The sequence below is a fragment of the Somniosus microcephalus genome, chromosome 5, assembly GCF_052327205.1.
Source record: "Somniosus microcephalus isolate GS21.2 chromosome 5, FLI_Smic_1.0, whole genome shotgun sequence".
Classification (NCBI taxonomy): domain Eukaryota; kingdom Metazoa; phylum Chordata; class Chondrichthyes; order Squaliformes; family Somniosidae; genus Somniosus; species Somniosus microcephalus.
Genome location: NC_140991.1, coordinates 249,726,438 through 249,745,537, shown reverse-complemented (window position 1 = coordinate 249,745,537; position 19,100 = coordinate 249,726,438). Strand labels below are relative to the sequence as shown.

Here is a 19,100-nt window from a genome sequence, read left to right as displayed (position 1 = left end):
CCCTTTCCATGTGTCCACTGCACATGTCAATGGACAGCCCAGGGCTTCACACAGCCACGGGTCAGATGAACGCTGTAAATTCTGTTGACAAAACAGTTACAAGCAAACACGTGTCCGTTCTCTTTAACGTGGCGTTAATCTTTCAGTAGGGGCAGCGGCAATGATTCATTTGTAACTTTCAACAACCACATGAATCAAACTCGAAGGAAATACTAGTTTAGTTTAAATTTCTATTAGTTTGATTAGACCTGGTGAGATTATGTTAGTGGTTTATCTCTCTACCTCTCTATCCTTTAAGAGACTGCTTAAAACCTACCTCTGACCAAACTTTTATCACTTGTCCTAATGTGTCCTTGTTTGTTTGGCTCGATGTCAATGTTTGTCTGATAACGCTTTTGGGCCGCTTTACTATGTTAAAGGCACTATATAAATGCAAGTTATTATTGGTGCCCTTGCGGTATTAATTCGTTGCACAGTGACACGGTGACCCGCTGTCACCTTTACCGGTCTTAACTAAAAAGTCACGAATCAAACTCCCTGCAGTCTTGGCTAATTCCTGTTTAATCACCTTGTTCAAGGGCACCTCCTTCTGTTCCACTGAATCAATGCAGATCGCTGAGCTTTCCATGCCCAGCATTGGTTAGACTGCTTACTGTACTGGGCGCCTCATCAGTGAACTAACCATCTGACCCAGGAAAAGACTGGCGAGATATCGCCGGTGGAATTCACTAGCTTTTACCTGATAGTAACATCGAGTTTAATTTCACAAGTGAGGTCGCTCCTCCGACTTCCAACAGTCACTTTCTACGGCTTTTTATTGCGTATTAAAACGCGAAACCTTTTCCAAACTTGGGCGTTTTATCACAAATTCAAGCTCAGTCTACCTTTAGGCTTCTCAGATTCAGACTGGGTCGGTCAAGAAATAGTCTATTAGATTATTTGATGATAGCAGTTGTGTCGAACGGCTGGTGAGGAGAAGCCGTGGGCTTTGAGGTGGACAGGTTGTAGAAATGCCCTCAGTTCTTCGAAACCAGAATATATTTGTGGCCAGAAGTTTCTGATTGGCTCTTGGACCTTTGCTGAAGTGTGTGTGCTGGCAGAACTCCTGGCGAAGGCTGAGAAAAAGAGAGCTTTTTTTTAATTGTATGCTGGCCTCGCCCCGTCTGTGGAGGGGGTTATTTTGCAGGCAGCGTGTTGCTTATCTAAGTCTGCAGCTCCGCTGGGTGACTAATAACATTGTCTTGGATAAAAGCACATTGAGCTGTTTACAGAGGGACGCGGACTATATAAAAGGAGAATCGCTGCTGTGTGTCGGCAGCACAGCACAGCAGGGCTGGAGCAGACACAACTCTCCAACTACACCTGAGACTGACAACCAACTTCAACCTGCAGCTCGTCCTCTGCACATTTACCTCTCAACTACAGAAACCTACCGATACTCTCCAGACAGAAGAAAAGAACAAGGAAAACTATCTGACTACAACATCCTGATTTAATTTTGAAAATGGAGTTTAACGTGTTCTTGTCTCTGCTGACTGTGATGTGGGGGCTGCCCTTTTCAACAGGTAGGTCTAAATCCTCACGGCAACTTTAAAATCTATCACTATATCATCTACTACACATCATTCAAAGTCGTTATCTGCGCTTAAAACAAATTATCCAAAAACATTGAATTAAGCAATGGATAAACTGCAAAGTGGGATTTTAGTGATAATGAATTATCCGATAATTTGAATTAAGCAAGTTTGAATTAAGAGGCTACAGACATGTCTCTCTCCCCATGTATATCTTTCTACCTTTTATCTACCTAATGTATACAAAGATCAAAGCTTTTGTAATAAATTCAGTACTCTTCAATATCTATAGCGTCTTCAGTATCTAACCAAGCTGCATGATTTCTCGATATTCGGCCTCCTGATTCAAACTGTTAATTTTAAACAGTTTCATAAAGATTAAATCTATAAAATAAATGTTTTATAAAGAATAGAAGAGTGCGCCGCCCAAGGTGGAGCAGTGCGTGCGGTCCCTGACCAGTGCAGGACTGACTGCTGTTCGCACCTGAGTGAGGAGACTTCCCCAAATACACCACATTGCCGATTGGGAGCCTCGATTACCTGGTGGCAAAGATTCCCACAGCTGAAAGTAACTCGTTTTTGTAGCGATGAGATGTGGCACTAGTATGCTTACCTGGCGAGTTCAAATTGAAGATATATGTGAAAAGAAAGCGGAAAGCAGCCTGTGGTGAACTCGGTGTGTGAATGAGCAGACCAGCAGGTGCACTTGTCTCCAGTCACAGCTCATCGAGCTCAGTTTGCAGGAGAGCAGAGAGCTGAACTGAGCTGCACGTTACTCAGTAACGAGAACCAGCAACTTACTGAGACTCTTTCAGGAGGGAGAGCACCAGGGGAGTGCTGGAGCTATCCAGGACTGCAGTCCGATCACAGGTGTTCTTTACAGGCTACAGACATAGAGAGAACCGTTTCTACAGGTCAAAGCAGCACACGCTGAGATTATTGGAGTTTTGTTTTCTTGTATTGTAACCGAGATTAGCTCTGTGTGACGGTGACTTACACCTTGCTCCCGCCCCCCATGTTACAGCCTTACACCGAGCGTACAGTTCGCTATTTACTGGGTCATGCTGCTCGGTGGAACCGGGCTGTACAGAGCCCAGAGCCCACACTGCCCCCCGGGCTGTACAGAGCCCAGAGCCCACACTGCCCCCCGGGCTGTACAGAGCCCACACTGCCCCCCGGGCTGTACAGAGCCCACACTGCCCCCCGGGCTGTACAGAGCCCACACTGTCCCCCGGGCTGTACAGAGCCCACACTGCCCCCCGGGCTGTACAGAGCCCACACTGCCCCCCGGGCTGTACAGAGCCCACACTGTCCCCCGGGCTGTACAGAGCCCACACTGCCCCCCCGGGCTGTACAGAGCCCAGAGCCCACACTGCCCCCCAGGCTGTACAGAGCCCACACTGCCCCCCGGGCTGTACAGAGCCCAGAGCCCACACTGGCCCCCGGGCTGTACAGAGCCCAGAGCCCACACTGCCCCCCGGGCTGTACAGAGCCCAGAGCCCACACTGCCCCCCGGGCTGTACAGAGCCCAGAGCCCACACTGCCCCCCGGGCTGTACAGAGCCCAGAGCCCCACACTGCCCCCCGGGCTGTACAGAGCCCACACTGCCCCCCGGGCTGTACAGAGCCCACACTGTCCCCCGGGCTGTACAGAGCCCACACTGCCCCCCGGGCTGTACAGAGCCCAGAGCCCACACTGCCCCCCCCCGGGCTGTACAGAGCCCAGAGCCCACACTGCCCCCCAGGCTGTACAGAGCCCACACTGCCCCCCGGGCTGTACAGAGCCCAGAGCCCACACTGCCCCCCGGGCTGTACAGAGCCCACACTGCCCCCCGAGCTGTACAGAGCCCACACTGCCCCCCCCCGGGCTGTACAGAGCCCACACTGCCCCCCAGGCTGTACAGAGCCCACACTGCCCCCCGGGCTGTACAGAGCCCAGAGCCCACACTGCCCCCCCCCGGGCTGTACAGAGCCCACACTGCCCCCCGGGCTGTACAGAGCCCAGAGCCCACACTGCCCCCCCCCCCCGGGCTGTACAGAGCCCACACTGCCCCCCGGGCTGTACAGAGCCCAGAGCCCACACTGCCCCCCGAGCTGTACAGAGCCCAGAGCCCACACTGTCCCCCAGGCTGTACAGAGCCCACACTGTCCCCCAGGCTGTACAGAGCCCACACTGCCCCCCGGGCTGTACAGAGCCCACACTGCCCCCCCCCCCCCGGGCTGTACAGAGCCCACACTGCTCCCCGGGCTGTACAGAGCCCACACTGCCCCCGGGCTGTACAGAGCCCACACTGCCCCCCGGGCTGTACAGAGCCCACACTGCCCCCCGGGCTGTACAGAGCCCACACTGCCCCCCGGGCTGTACAGAGCCCACACTGCCCCCCGGGCTGTACAGAGCCCACACTGCCCCCCGGGCTGTACAGAGCCCACACTGCCCCCCGGGCACATCAACCACTTCTTTCACCGGGCGGCTTCACTACAAAAGAAATACTCAACTGCAAAAACTATTTCACTCCAGTTACAGTTGCATATAAGGGAAGATTTTGATTCGTGTGTGGTATTCATATTTATCAATAATTAATAACCAGTATTAACTTTATATAATTTATTAAGTTATGCCAAATAATGTATTCATGAGAGCCTCTAGCCTCTCTGTCTGATATTGTGTGGCACTGATAGTCTCTCTTTCTCTGTCCCGCAGGGTCTCCGCTGTCGGGCGGTGCAGTGACCGTGTCTCCCGCCTCCTCTGCCGGCCAAGCTTCCAGCCCGGTTCCCCGCCGGCTCAGCCGCTCCAAGCGCTGTTCCTGCTCCTCTTTTCTGGACAAGGAATGCATCTACTTCTGCCACTTGGACATTATCTGGATCAACACACCCGAGTAAGTGACTCTCAGGGTAGAAGACTTTCCGTAGAGGGAGTATTGGAGCTGAGGCAGTCAGTGCCTGAGACCTGGTGAGGCTTGATGTTCCCCAGCGAGCAACTGTATTAAGCCCAGGCACACTGTCACATGCAAAAGTGCATTGTTACTGGGTTGACAGTGGTCCAGCGAACTAGATATCCTGAAAAAACCCACTCTATTATTGTGAATTCCCCAATGCCATTGTAGCATACACTACAGATGGACAGGCACCTGCGAGGCAAGCCACTGTGGCGTGAATTTATCATGAAAGCTTCCCCACGGGAGACTCACACACTTCAATAGATGGTCAGCAGGGCCATTCTAATCACCGATCTCTCAAGAAAACTCGCCAGCAGCCCTCCCGAAAAGGGGCCATCACCACTGCTGGCGAGTTTTCTGCATTATAATAGCACGGGCTAAGATACATTTAAGGGCAAACATTAATACCCGTTAAAGAGCAATCTTGTTGGATTATATTCGATTTCGTTGCGGCTTCTCCGGCCCTAATGATAACTATGCTTATTACGTGCGATAAAGGATAGTGTAAACTGTCAGTGGGAGGGAGGGAGTTCCCGACACTTTACCAGGTTCACACACACCCAGTGCAGTTGCTTTTGGTAACAGTGGTTTGATTTATTTTTGTCCTTCAGGCGGATTGTCCCGTACGGACTGGGCAATTCCCCTCGGGTCAGACGGTCTGTGAAGAACAATTTGGCAACACTGGCGGAATCGAGGCCACGGTGTGAATGCAGCAGCCAAGAAGACAGTGTGTGCTGGCAATTCTGTGAAGACGGGCAGCAGACGCCGAGGTAGAAAATGTTCCGGAACACCTGCTTTTCCATAAATCACTTTAATTATAGATAGAAATAGACCTCGGCCTAAAGCCAAGGAGTTGGGGGAACCATCCAGGACCAAAACATTCAGTCCACAGACCTCATTTGTTAGAAAAGAAAAAGAAAACGTTAGGTCTTAACGAAAATAACTGTTAATCATTGATTAATGTATTTATATTCATTATTTTGGGCTTAAAGAGATCAGAAATGCACCTATTCCCCAAACAATATGTAACTAAAAGTGGAGGGCCGGTTTTATAAATGTATGCTGCAACTGCCCAGGATTTCCTGATTTGTATTGTACTGCACGAGGCTCCACCATCTCTAGCACGAGTTTGTCAGGTCTACCCTTTTGCAACTATGTAATCATGTACATATAAAACATCGAAGATTGCATCTATCTCTTCCGGCTCAACCTTTTCCATTATAAATCCCTATGTCCATACTCATAATAGAAACTGCTTATGTAAACTTGCCGCGCTGTAATCACATCTTTCTACCAGTGGTGGCACTGTAGTGCTCCAGTTTGGCATTTCTCAGCCCATTCGGCCTCGACTGCAGAGAAACTCATGCTCCTACCAAGCAGATATTCTCAGCTACCCAAATTGTTGTAAATTTTACTATTTAACTATAAATAATAATATAAAACCAAAGTATAATATAAAAATAAGGACAGAAAATATGACTTTAAAATGTGGACTGAATTACCTCTGCATGCTTTGGTCCAATTATCACCCCCAACATGGCTTCATCTGAAAACTACACTTGGTTTTGATTTCATGTGTGCTATAAATATATATTTATTTTATTATATTGTCAATACATAATATTAAATGAGCAACAGCAACAATAAACGTTCACTGGTTTAGGAATACCTATCAAACTTAAAGTTTATGTTCTGCCCTGCAGTACACTTCACTCCCAGTCACTTATACCAATCTCTGGCCTAGAAATTGAGTGGGCTTAGCGCCCATTTTGCGGCGCTAGAGGGCATTGCGCTGGACTTACAGCCGGTTTTGAAATTGACTAGGGCCCAACATCGGCGTTACACCGGTAGCGCTGCGCCGGCACCGATGACGTCATCGGTGTGCGCAGCGTCCCGGTTGCCGTGGTGACGGGCCCCAGCGCCAAAATTCAGTTGCGGCCGCCTTGCCCGTGGCAGCCGCAACTAAGACTCTGGCACCAGAGTCTTGCACGACTTCGCGCCGGCGCATAAAGGTGGAGCGGCAGCCGGCCGCTTTCCCGCCGGCCGCCTGCCCGCACCTCCCTCCCCGGACTCCCCCACCCCCCCCCCGCGGAACAGATGCTTCTCGGCTGCGAGCCCGGCACTTCCCCGAGGTGCCGGGCTCATTTTTGTGGCGATTTAACCGGCCAGCGGGCGGGTGCAGGCAGCTCCTCCTTAACTGAAGGAGGAGGCCTGCACTTCCCGAGCCTGCCGCACCGCATCGGGCGCCGCAGCACCGGAATAGCACCGCAATGCGGCGCGTAGCGCCAGTTTTCAGGCGCAAACAGCCTTCAGTAGCGCCGGCAGCTGTTTGGGCGCGGCGCTACTGAATTTTTGGCGCGCACAGCGCGACTTAGCAATGGCGCTAAATTTCCGGCGTTAAGCCCCGGCGCAGCGCAAACTCAATTTCTAGGCCTCTGTGTTAAATCATTTCCTTTTAGGATTGTTGATCTTTGTTGTTTGAGTTACTGCTCAAAGGTTACCGGCTAAGATGAACTTCACTGATATGTGGATAGCTCTTGACTCTCTCATTATTGGCCTGGATTTTGAAGTTGTAATGACGCAAAACTGTCAGTGTTCGCCGTCATTACCCTGTGAAACTGACAGCAACGTCTGGCATCCACACATGCACAGTTAAACGTGGAAATCCAGAAGTTGTTGTCAGTGATTCCCTGCGCCTCCACATGTTGAAGATCCTGCAGACAGCAATCTTTGAGAAATCACTGAACTGACGAGAACTTCTCCTTTTATGCTGTTAATATCACTGTTAATAAACCCTGAAAAAGTCAAGCCTTGTTCAACGAGGTGTAACTGGGGCATACTAAGTCATAATTACTGCTGAACAACCTCTCTGGCCCTGAAAAATTAATTTTATATTTGTGGAATGTCAAATTTTTCCATTATGATAAATATTCCATATTTTTATTATGTTTGTTTTTGATATTTCAGCTTCTCCCTTAATCCCATGTGTAAGTCCCAATCTTTATTTTGCTCTCTGTAAAATTTATAAAAAGTGAAGGATAAACAGTGAATTTTACTTCCTGGTTTGCTGTCTGTGAAAATTCTTCAATGTGATTGGCTTGATGACATCATTGTTGCTGGTGCTGGAGATCCCCTAGACCTGGTGCCAGAATCAAATTAACGTCGGGAAACGTGAAATTGACGCCACAGAGATCGCTAGATCTTTGTGGGCAGCTTTCTTTGAGGTCAGCGGCGAGCACCATCACTTCGTCGCTGACCGCAAAATCTGGGCCATTAACTTTAGAAAGATTTCAATGTAAAATTAAAACACAGCCATTTATTTTCTTTGCAGATTTCAAATGAAGACCAAAGTACAAAAGCACCACCTGGAGGCAAAGTCAGATAGAATGGGCCAGAACAAACAGGACTGCACAGATTTAGGACTGAAATGTGTTTATCAACGTCTCTTTAACATCACAAAAAAGTGAGTTTCATTCAATTTCACTTATCGCCTGAAACAAACACCCTCATCATATTTCTGTATGTCAAAACTGATTATGTAACAACACAATGTGGGAAGATTTCCTCTGGTTGCTACATGTTAGTGGCAATGTAAAAATAGAGGGAAGATTTCCTATCAGCAGAATCGTAAATCTAAAAGAGCAGGTTTACAATGTCACTACAAATAGTGATCAGAGGGAATCCATCCCCATTGTAAGATTTAAACTCCTCAAAATATTTTTCAGTGTTCAAAATCCAGATTGGTTATTTGCAAGGATAATAGGGTAAATAGGCCAGGTTCTGCATGGGGAGTGTGTGATTGGAAAATTTACCCTAATATTCCCACATGAATGAACTCTTAAATCAGAAATGAAATTAGTGCCAGAACTAATTTAATATGAAATAGTCAGAAATAAATTATAATGTTTATATGCAACACTCCTGTAAAACAAGTACTTATAGATCAGTCAGTATGATTTCATTACCAAACAGAAAGTGTTCACATAATTTATGCTTTGATTTGAAGGTTGGAGCCAGAAAACAGCAAGCATTTACCTACATCGATGAAATGGATAAACAGAATAAGGAAAGCGAGACAAGACAGCCACAATAAAGTGAAGAGTTTACCAGTTTCCATGGCAGGCCCTGTGACACAATGCAGGGACTGCAAGCGTTGACAGGCTGCCAGTTAACAGAGGCAAAGAAAACAGCACGCGTTGGCTGCTTCCACAGAATAGATTGCCAGTCTGTTCTGGCAAGGGACCAGGGATTGACACTTCAGTGAGGAGCTTGCCAAAACTGATGGAGTCCAAGCTACAGCCTAGCCTTATGAAAAAAAGACTGAGCAGCAGAATGAAAATTACAACAAGGCATCTTCCAAATGAAACAAGTTTGTCATAAAGTAAGCTATAATATAAATTATGCAATTCACGTTCACAAACTACAGTATGGATGTGTGTCTACCAAAAACTGCTGAGATGCACATAACACACTAAACTGAGGAGTTCTCACTGAATCCTGGCATAAGGAGATTAAACAGAATGATAACCAGAGTGAACTTCAAGTCATATAGCCAAAAGATTGCTGTAAAGGACAGGAAGTGGAATCTAGTGCATCAGATGAAGCAATGATTTAAAGACACATTCAAAACATTTATGTACATAAACAATGTGTACAAAGTGCAAATTCTCAATTTAATATATTTCACAGACTTTTTAAATGGAATGCTGAAACTTGCAGAATCGCATTTTTTAATTTAATTCTACCTCACTTTTTGTAAGTGTTGTTGACTAAAAATATGCCCTAGGAATATCATTAATCTCTCATGAACACATTTGGTTTGAATACTGTAACATCTGAATTATATGTCACACACAGTGTTGGCATGTTTGTGTATAATGACAGTGTGTTTGGGTGTGATAATGTGGATTTATATGTAATGGCAGTGTGATAGTGTGAATATAAATAATGGCAGTGTATTTGGTTACATTTCCGAATAACAGTGTCTGGATATATGTGGTTGCCTACATTGTCTGGATGATTAACAGTGTCTGGATGTATATAATGACACTAGGCATATTGTATGTGTGGCTGCAGTTGAGTCTGGATGTATGTAATATATTTAGTTGGTGTTTTCTGTTTGTACAGTCAGATGTTACATCTATATATTTGGTAGATGAAATGTAAAGGAGATGATACAATGCTGCTCCTAAAAAGATAATAAGCATTGACAGCCAACATAAACCAATGGTGTGATAGGAACAATTGTATGTTTGAAATGTTGATGAAGTGGGTAACAAACAATATTAATAACTGTCTGTTGAAAATGAGGCATGAATTTACATAAATATTTAAAGTATTGCTCATATTATTTTGACACATTCATAGCTTTGGTTACTGACTGTATTTTAAACAGTGTCCTAATGTATCATACAGGCCATATTGGTTTCTTGTGTGATTATTAGTCAGTATGTATTTTTATACAGAAACGTGTTTGCTCTACTTCATGTTTTTGAAAGTAGTTTACTTGGAAATAAAACATTTCTATTTAATATGAAAATATGTGCCATTTTATTATTTTGGAGGTGGCAACGACAAGCTAGTTCTGAAGATATTCTTGAAACTAACTCTCAAGATTTGTATGTGTGGATTCACAGAGATTGGGTGATATAGTGTGTTAGCACATTATCCTTCCACTACTGGGACTTGAATTTGGTGGGCTGAGAATCATTTCTTTCTGCTATCTGCAAGGTTTTCTAAATGAGGCAGTAACCCAGTACCACAGCACAAAACTATCCGTAGTTATAGAATCATAGAAATTTATAGCACAGAAAGAGACCATTTGGCCCATCTTGTCCGTGCCGGCCAACAAAGAGCTATCCACCCTAATCCCACTTTTCAGCACATGGTCCGTAGCCTTGTACGTTATTGCACATCAAGTGCACATCCAAGTACTTTTTAAACGTGATGAGGGTCTCTGCCTCTACCACCCTTTCAGGCAGTGAGTTCCAGACCCCCACCACCCACTGGGTGAAAAAAATTCTCCTCCAATCCCCTCTAAACCTCCAACCAATTACTTTAAATCTATGACCCCTTTTTATTGACCCTTCTGCTATGGGAAATAGGTCCTTCCTATCCACTCTATCTAGGTCCCTCATAACCTTACACACCTCAATTAGGTCCCCCTTCATCCTCCTCTGTTCCAAAGAAAACAATCCCAGCCTATCCAATCTTTCCTCATAGCTAAAATTCCCCAGCCCAGGCAAGATCCTCGTAAATCTCCTCTGCACCCCCTCTAGTGCAATCACATCCTTCCTGTAATGTGGTGACCAGAACTGCACGCAGTATTCTAGCTGCGGCCTAACTAGTGTTTCATACAGTTCAAGGAGAACCTCTCTGCTCATATATTCTATGCCTTGGCTAATAAAGGCAAGCATTCCGTATGCCTTCTTAACCACCTTATCCACCTGTCCTGCTACCTTCAGGGATCTGTGGACATGCACTCCAAGATCCCTCTGATTCTCTGCACTTCTCAGTGTCCCACCATTTATAGTGTATTCCCTTGCCTTGTTAGCCCTCCCCAAATGCATTACCTCATACTTCTCCAGATTAAATTCCATTTGTCACTGTTCTGCCCACCTGACCAGTCCATTGATATCCTCCTGCAGTCTGCAGCTTTCTTCTTCATTATTAACCACACGGCCAATTTTTGTATCATCTGCAAACTTCTTAATCATACTTCCTACATTCAAGTCCAAATCATTGATATATACCACAAAAAGCAAAGGACCCAGTACTGAGCCCTGTGGAACCCCACTGGAAACAGTCTTCCAGTCACAAAAACACCCTTCAACCATTACCCTTTGTTTCCTGCCTCTGAGCCAATTTTGGATCCAACTTGCCACTTTGCCTTGTATCCCATGGGCTTTTACTTTCGTGACCAGTCTGCCATGCGGGATCTTATCAAAAGCCTTGCTAAAATCCATATAGACGACATCAAATGCACTACCCTCATCGACCCTCCTTGTTACCTCCTCAAAAAATTCAATCAAGTTAGTCAGACACGACCTTCCCTTAACAAATCCATGCTGACTGTCCCTGATTAATCCGTGTCTTTCCAAATGAAGATTTATCCTGTCCCTCAGAACTTTTTCCAATAATTTTCCCATCACCAAGGTTAGGCTGACTGGCCTGTAATTACTCGGTCTATCCCTTTCTCCCTTTTTAAACAAAGGTACCATGTTAGCAGTCTTCCCAGTCCTCTGGCATCACACCTGTAGCCAGAGAGGATTGGAAAATGATGGTCAGAGCCTCTGCTATTTCCTCTCTTACTTCTCTTAACAGTCTGGGATACATTTCATCCAGGCCTGGGGATTTAACCACTTTCAAAGATGCTAAACCGCTTAATACTTCCTCTTTCACTATGTTTATTTCATCTAATATTTCACACTCCTCCTCCCTGATTGCAATGTCTGCATCATCCCTCTCTTTTGTGAATACAGACACAAAGGGGTCGATTTTCCCGAAGCTGTCGGGAAGAAGGCGGGACTACAACTTTCGGGTTTTAGATCCACCTACATCGACGTCCGGCCAATCCGCGCGATTTTCCCTTGATTGACCTTGTTTAGCCCGCCCAGTGGGCTCAGCAGGCCAATTAAGGGCCACCCGGCAACAGGTGACGTCACAGACTGCAATTTCATCTGTCAAGAGTTCTTGACAGATGAAATATCAGTGTTTCACAGCTGTTTGAAGCTGCCAAACACTGACAGTCTGAGTTCTAACATGAGTCCTTCTGCACAGACTCAGTTAGAACTCTCAGCAGCACTCAAAGCTGAAGGTTGTCACTTTTCACAGATTGCAGCCATTCAGCTTTAAGTGCCGGTTGAGTGATGCGCTCCCGACGCCTACAGGAAGAAAGGCTGTTAAGGTAAGTACAGGTAAGTAAAAGTTCTTTACACACTTTAGACACACCAAACACACTTACCTTTGCACTCATGCACCCATCACTCACCTGAACACCGATATCGCGACCCCTCCAACTCCTTCAACCCGACGGCCTGCCTGCTCTAACCTGGCGTGGTTTGGAGCCGTCGGGAATCCCACACGACACCCCTCAAAATAGGGATTAGACTAAAAACTGCCTGTTAACTACTTGTTAACAGGCAGTTAATTGGCACTAATCCCTTCCCGCCTGGGGTCGGCGGGTCCCAGTGCGGGGCGGGTACCTGCCGCCTCTGAAACTTGTGTGGAGTGGGGTTTTGGGCGGCACGGTGTCAGGACCCCCGAATTCCGGATTTTCCCCCCCCACACGCCTGAAACCCCGCCTGACGGCTCCAGGAAAATTGACCCCAAAGTATTCATTACGAACCATACACATGTCTTCCACCTCCACACTCAGGTTAAGCACAGTTTGGCACAAAGTTAGGAATTTCACTGAAAGAGTCTACAAGGATGGTTAGTGTGGGAAGTGAATAAAATGTCGCACTAGTACAGTGTGGTTAGAAGTTAAGGCAGTTTATTTGAGCTTTGCCCTTCACCTGGTGATACTACATCTAACCTGGAAATACTCAATGCTGATACAGGGTGCCCAAAATAGAAAAGTATTCCATTCCCTATCATACATTTCTGATTTTGCTGAACCCAATAAACCTTCTAAAAATATATATTTTAAGTGATAACCGGAGTTTTTATTAGAACTATTAGTCTGCATGTTACAATTTTCCAAAAAGCCAGACTAGCAACAGTCTGAAAGTAAGGACTACTTCCTTAACAGTGCATTGCACTGTAGGTGGAGTGTCAGTATGAAGTGGTTTTGCTTCATACCAATTCACATTTATAGTTTTGAATCTTATGTCAGCCTGGTCTGACCAAAGCGCTAAGGAGAATTAAACTCTCTGGAAGAGGTCATCGCACGCTGCTTCACTTCAGAGTAAGTTCAGCCTTTGACACCCAATTTACACTACAGGGCCTAGAAATTGGGTTGTGGGTTCGCCAGGGCTGTAGCGCCAGAAATTTTGCGCCAGCGTTAATGCGGCAGCGCCTGATGAAAATTTGGTTGCGCTGGGCCCAGACGGCAGCGGGCGCTAAAGGAGGGTTTTAGCGCCTCAAAACGGGCGTTCAATTGGGTTTTCCGGCGCTAATCCCCCGCTGCGGCACCCGATGCGGTGCGGCAGGCTGGGGAACTGCAGGCCTCCTCCTTCTGTTAAGGAGGAGCTGCCTGCAGCCGACAACTGACCGGCGGATTCCCCCGACATCTGAGCCCGGCATCTCGGGGAAGTGCCGGGCTCGCAGCACACACACATCAGGGCCGTGGGGGGGGGTGATGCAGGAGTCCGGGAAGGGAGGTGCGGGCAGGCGGCCGCCGGGAACGCGGCCGGCCGCCGCTCCACCTTTATGCGCCGGCGCAAAGGCGTGTAAGAACCCTTTCCACAATCGTTGGTTGCGCCTGCCACGGGCGAGGCGGGCGCAACTGAATTTGGGCTTGGGGCCGGGTTACCACGGCAACCGGGACGCTGCGCACACCGATGACGTCATCGGTGCCGGCGCAGCGCTACCGGCTAACGCCGATGGTAAGGCCCAAGTCAATTTCAGAAACGGCTATAATTCCAGCGCAATGCCCTCCAGCGCCGCTAATTGGGCGCTAACCCCACTCAATTTCTAGGCCCAGAAGTTTAGCGTTGGTGCAAAGCTGAAATAACTTCTGTATTCCTATGCATTGACTGGATGTCCCAGTCAAAGTACACAGCTCTGTATTTCAGTGTGGTGATTGAAGGCCAAGTTTGAGGTGCATTGTGCTGTGACCTATTGTATGCTTCTTATACAATTAAAATATCTGTGGTTTATAGATCAAAAATGCAAGACTTAATACATACACATTCACATTACAAACACAGCACAAAACATGCAAAGCAGAGTCTGGGCATTCCTTTTTGTGGCATTTCCAATCAATTCAGCAAGTGTAATCTTTTGGTTGCTCTTTCAGGCTGTCTTAAGGTGCTCTTGCACTAAATGTGTGAGAACTTCATTACAATATTAAAAAATGTTTCAAATAAGATAATGATATTAGCCCAAATTCTCAATTCTCTCACCTGAGCAGATGCTCAGATCGCCCATATAAAACAGGCAATGAGGATCGCGCATATCCTAATCTGACAGCAAGTGGCTTCTGGACCACATCTGATTGTTGACTTGATTTTTGAGAGTGGATCTATTTTTTTGCACCATTTTAGTTTGCTGTGGTATTTGGATGGCATTGTGGTAGCAAGATTTTTGTTTGCTACAACTAAAATTTTGGATATGAAATTCCTTTTGGGTTTGTGTGTTTTTGGAGGAGGAAGAAGAGGATGAAAGGAGGGGCATGAGGCAGGGTCACCTGCATCCGATGCTTATAGAAACATAGAAGATAGGAGCAGGAGTAGGCCATTCGGCCCCTCAAGCCTGCTCTGCCATTCAATGAGATCATGGCTGATCATCCAAACTCAGTACCCTATCCCTGCCTTAAGCCCATATCCCTTGATCCCTTTAGCCTTAAGAAATATATCTAACTCCTTCTTGAATATATTTAATGAATTGGCCTCAACTGCCTCTGTGGTAGAGAATTCCACAGGTTCACCACTCTCTGGGTGAAGAAATTCCTCCTCATCTCTGTCCTAAATGGCTTACCCCTTATCTTTAGACTGTGGCCCCTGGTTCTGGACTCCCCTGCCATTGGGAACATCCTTCCTGCATCTAGTCTGTCTAGTCCTGTTAGAATTTTATAAGTTTCAATGAGATCCCCTCTCATTCTTCTAAACTCCAGCGAATACAAGCCCAATCAACCCAATCTCTCCTCATACGTCATTCCTGCCATCCCAGGTATCAGTCTGGTTAATCTTCGCTGCACTCCCTCCATGGCAAGAACATCCTTCCTCAGATAAGGCGACCAAAACTGCACACAATACTCAAGGTGTGTTCTCACCAAGGCCCTGTACAACTGCAGCAAGACATCCTTGTTCCTGTACTCGAATCCTCTCGCTACAAAGGCCAACATACCATTTGCCTTCTTAACCGCCTGCTGCACCTGCATGCTTACCTTCAGCGACTGGTGCACAAGGATACCCAGATCTCGTTGCACTTCCCCTTCTCCCAATATATTGCCGTTCAGATAATAATCTGCCTTCCTGTTTTTGCCACCAAAGTGGATAACCTCGCATTTATCCACATTATACTGCATCTGCCATGCATCTGCCCAATCACCCAACCTGTCCAAATCATACTGGAGTTTCTCGGCATCCTCCTCACAGCACACACGACCACCCAGCTTTATGTCGTCTGCAAACTTGGAGATATTACATCTAGTTCCCTCGTCTAGATCATTAATATATATTGTGAATAGCTGGGGTCCTAGCACCAATCCCTGCGGTACCCCACTAGATACTGCCTGCTACTCGGAAAAATAGCTGTTTATTCCAACTCTTTGCTTCGTGTCTCTCAGCCAGTTCTCTATCCACGTCAGTACCTTGCTCCCAATCCCATGTGCTTTAACTTTACATGCTAATCTCTTATGCGGGTCCTTATCAAAAGCCTTCTGAAAGTCCAAATACACCACATCCACTGGTTCTCCCTTATCTATTCTACCAGTTACATCCTCAAAAAATTCCAGTAGATTAGTCAAGCACGATTTACCTTTTGTAAATCCATGTTGACTTTGTCCGATCCTGTCACTGTTTTCCAAGTGCTCTGCTATTACATCTTTTATAATGGGCTCTAGCATTTTCCCCACTACCGATGTCAGGCTTACCGGTCTATAATTCCCCGTTTTCTCTCTACCACCTTTTTTGAATAGTGGGGTAACATTAGCTACCCTCCAATCCATGGGAACTGTTCCAGGATCTATAGAATTTTGGAAGATGACCAGCAATGCATTTACTATTTCTACGGCCACTTCCTTAAGTACCCTAGGATGTAGATTATCAGGCCCTGGGGATTTATTGGCCTTCAATCCCGTCAATTTCCTTAACACCATTTCCCTACAAAAACTGATTATATTCAGTTCCTCCCTCTCATTAGACCCTATGTTCCCCGACATCTCTGGGACGTTATTTTTGTCCTCCTTTGTGAAGACAGAATGAAAGTATGTATTTAATTGGTCTGCCATTTCTTTGTTCCCCATTATAAATTCCCCTGATTCTGACTGCAAGGGACCTACGCTTTGACTTCACCAATCTTTTTCTCTTCACATATCTATAGAAGCTTTTACAGTCAGTTTTTATGTTCCCTGAAAGCTTACTCTCATATTCTATTTTCCCCCTCTTAATTAATCCCTTTGTCCTCCTTTGCTGAATCCTAAACTGCTCCCAATCCTCAGGTTTGCTGCTTTTTCTGGCCAATTTATATGTCCTCTCCTTGGATCTTATGCTATCCCTAATTTCCCTTGATAGCCATGGTTGAGTCACCTTTTTATTTTTATTTTTATGTTAAACAGGGATGAACAAATTCTGCAATTCATCCATGCAATCTTTAAATGTTTGCCATTGCCTATCCACCATCAACCCTTTAAGTAGCATTCCCCAATCCATCCTACCCAACTCGTGCCTCATACCATCATAGTTTCCTTTATTTAAATTCAGGACCCTAGTCTCTGAGTCAAATACTTCACTCTCTGTCTTAATGAAGAATTCTATCATATTATGATCGCTCTGCCCCAAGGGGCCTCGCACAACAAGATTGCTAATTAATCCTTTCTCATTAAATAATACCCAGTCTAAGATGGCCTGGTCTCTAGTTGGTTCCTCGACATATTGGTCCAGTAAACCATCCCGTATACACTCCAGGAATTCCTCCTCCACAGTATTGTTACTAATTTGGTTAGCCCAATCGATATGTAAATTAAAGTCACCCATGATAACTGCTGTACCCTTATTGCAGGCATCTCTAATTTCCCATTTAATGCCTTCCCCAACCTCGGCATTATTGTTTGGGGGTCTGTATACAACTCCCACTAACGTTTTCTGCCCCTTGGTATTTCTCAGATCTACCCATACAGATTCTACATCATCAGAGCTAATATCCTTCCTTACTATTGTGTTAATCCCCTCTTTAACCAGCAATGCTATCCCACCTCCTTTTCCTTTTTGCCTGTCTTTCCTGAATATTGACTACCCCTGGATGTTGAGTTCCCAGCTTTGGTCACCCTGGAGCCATGTTTGTGTAATCCCAATCATATCATATCCATTTACATCTATTTGCGCAGCTAATTCATCCACCTTATTATGAATGCTCCTCGCATTAAGACACAAAGGGCTAAAAATTCAGTAGGGTTAGCGCCCATTTTGCGGCGCTAGAGGGCCTAGCACCGCAATGATAGCCGTTTCTGAAATTCACTTCGGCGCTGCCATCGGCGTTAGCCGGTTGCGCTGCGCCGGCACCGATGACGTCATCGGTGTGCGCAGCGTCCCGGTTGCCGTGGCAACGCGCCCGAACGCCAAAATTCTGTTGCGGCCGCCTCGCCCGTGGCAGCTGCAACTAAGACTCTGGCAACCGAGTCTTACACAAGTTAGCGCCGGCGCATTAAGGTCGCGCGGCGGCCGGCCGCTTTCCCGCCGGCCGCCTGCCCGCACCTCCCTCCCCGGACTCCTCCACCCCCCCCCCCGCAGAACAGATGCGTCTGGCCTGCAAGCCCGGCACTTGTCCGAGGTGCCAGGCTCATTTTTGAAAAAATCAAACGGCCAGCGATCGGGTGAAGGCAGCGCCTCCTTAACGGGAGGAGGAGGCCTGCACTTCCCCAGCCTGCCGCATCGCATCGGGTGCCGCAGCGCCGGATTAGCGCCGCAATGCGGCACTCAGCGCCCATTGGGAGGCACTCACGCCCGCCAGTAGCGCCGGCAGCCGTCTGGGCGCAGCGCTACTGAATTTTTGGCACGCGCAAGGGAATTAGCGCCGGCGCTAAATTTCCGGCGCTAAAGCCCTGGCGTGGCGTCAACTCAATTTCTAGGCCAAAGCCTTCAGGCTTGTTTTTTTTAACACTCTTAGACCTTTTACAACTATTATTTACAGTGGCCATGTTTGATTTAAACCCTTGACTTCTCTGCCTGCCACTTTTGCTTTTCTCCTTCCTGTCTTTTGCTTCTATCCTTGTTTCCCATTCCTCTGTCTCCCTGCACAGGTTCCCAATCCCCTGCCATTTTAGTTTAAACCCTCCCCAACAGCACTAGCAAACACTCCCCCTAGGACATCGGTCCTGGTCCTGCCCAGGTGCAAACTGTCCAGTTTGTACTGGTCCCACCTCCCCCAGAACCGGTTCCAATATCCCATGAATTTGAATCCCTCCCCCTTGCACCATTCCTCTAGCCATGTATTTATCTGAAATATCCTTCTATTTCTACTCTGACTAGCACGTGGCACTGGTAGCAATCCTGAGATTACTACCTTTGAGGTCCTATTTTTTAAATTTACCTCCTAACTCTCTATATTCAGCTTTTAGGACTTGTTTTTACCTATTTCGTTGGTACCTATATGCACCACAACAACTGGCTGCTCCCCCTCCCCCTCCAGAATGCTCTGCAGCCACTCCAAGACATCCTTGACCCTTGCACCAGGGAGCTAACATACCACCCTGGAGTCTCGTTTGCGGC

General features: G+C 46.7%; 1 protein-coding gene across 1 annotated transcript; it reads left to right on the top strand.

Moving 5' to 3' along the window:
* Positions 1-1,101: 1,101 nt before the first annotated feature.
* Positions 1,102-10,048, top strand: edn1 (endothelin 1). Its single transcript, XM_085988805.1, has 5 exons — positions 1,102-1,565; positions 4,275-4,449; positions 5,121-5,279; positions 7,841-7,972; positions 8,516-10,048. The coding sequence occupies exons 1-5, from the start codon at positions 1,505-1,507 to the stop codon at positions 8,664-8,666; spliced, it is 678 nt and encodes a 225-aa protein (XP_085844931.1). The 5' UTR covers positions 1,102-1,504; the 3' UTR covers positions 8,667-10,048.
* Positions 10,049-19,100: the final 9,052 nt, after the last annotated feature.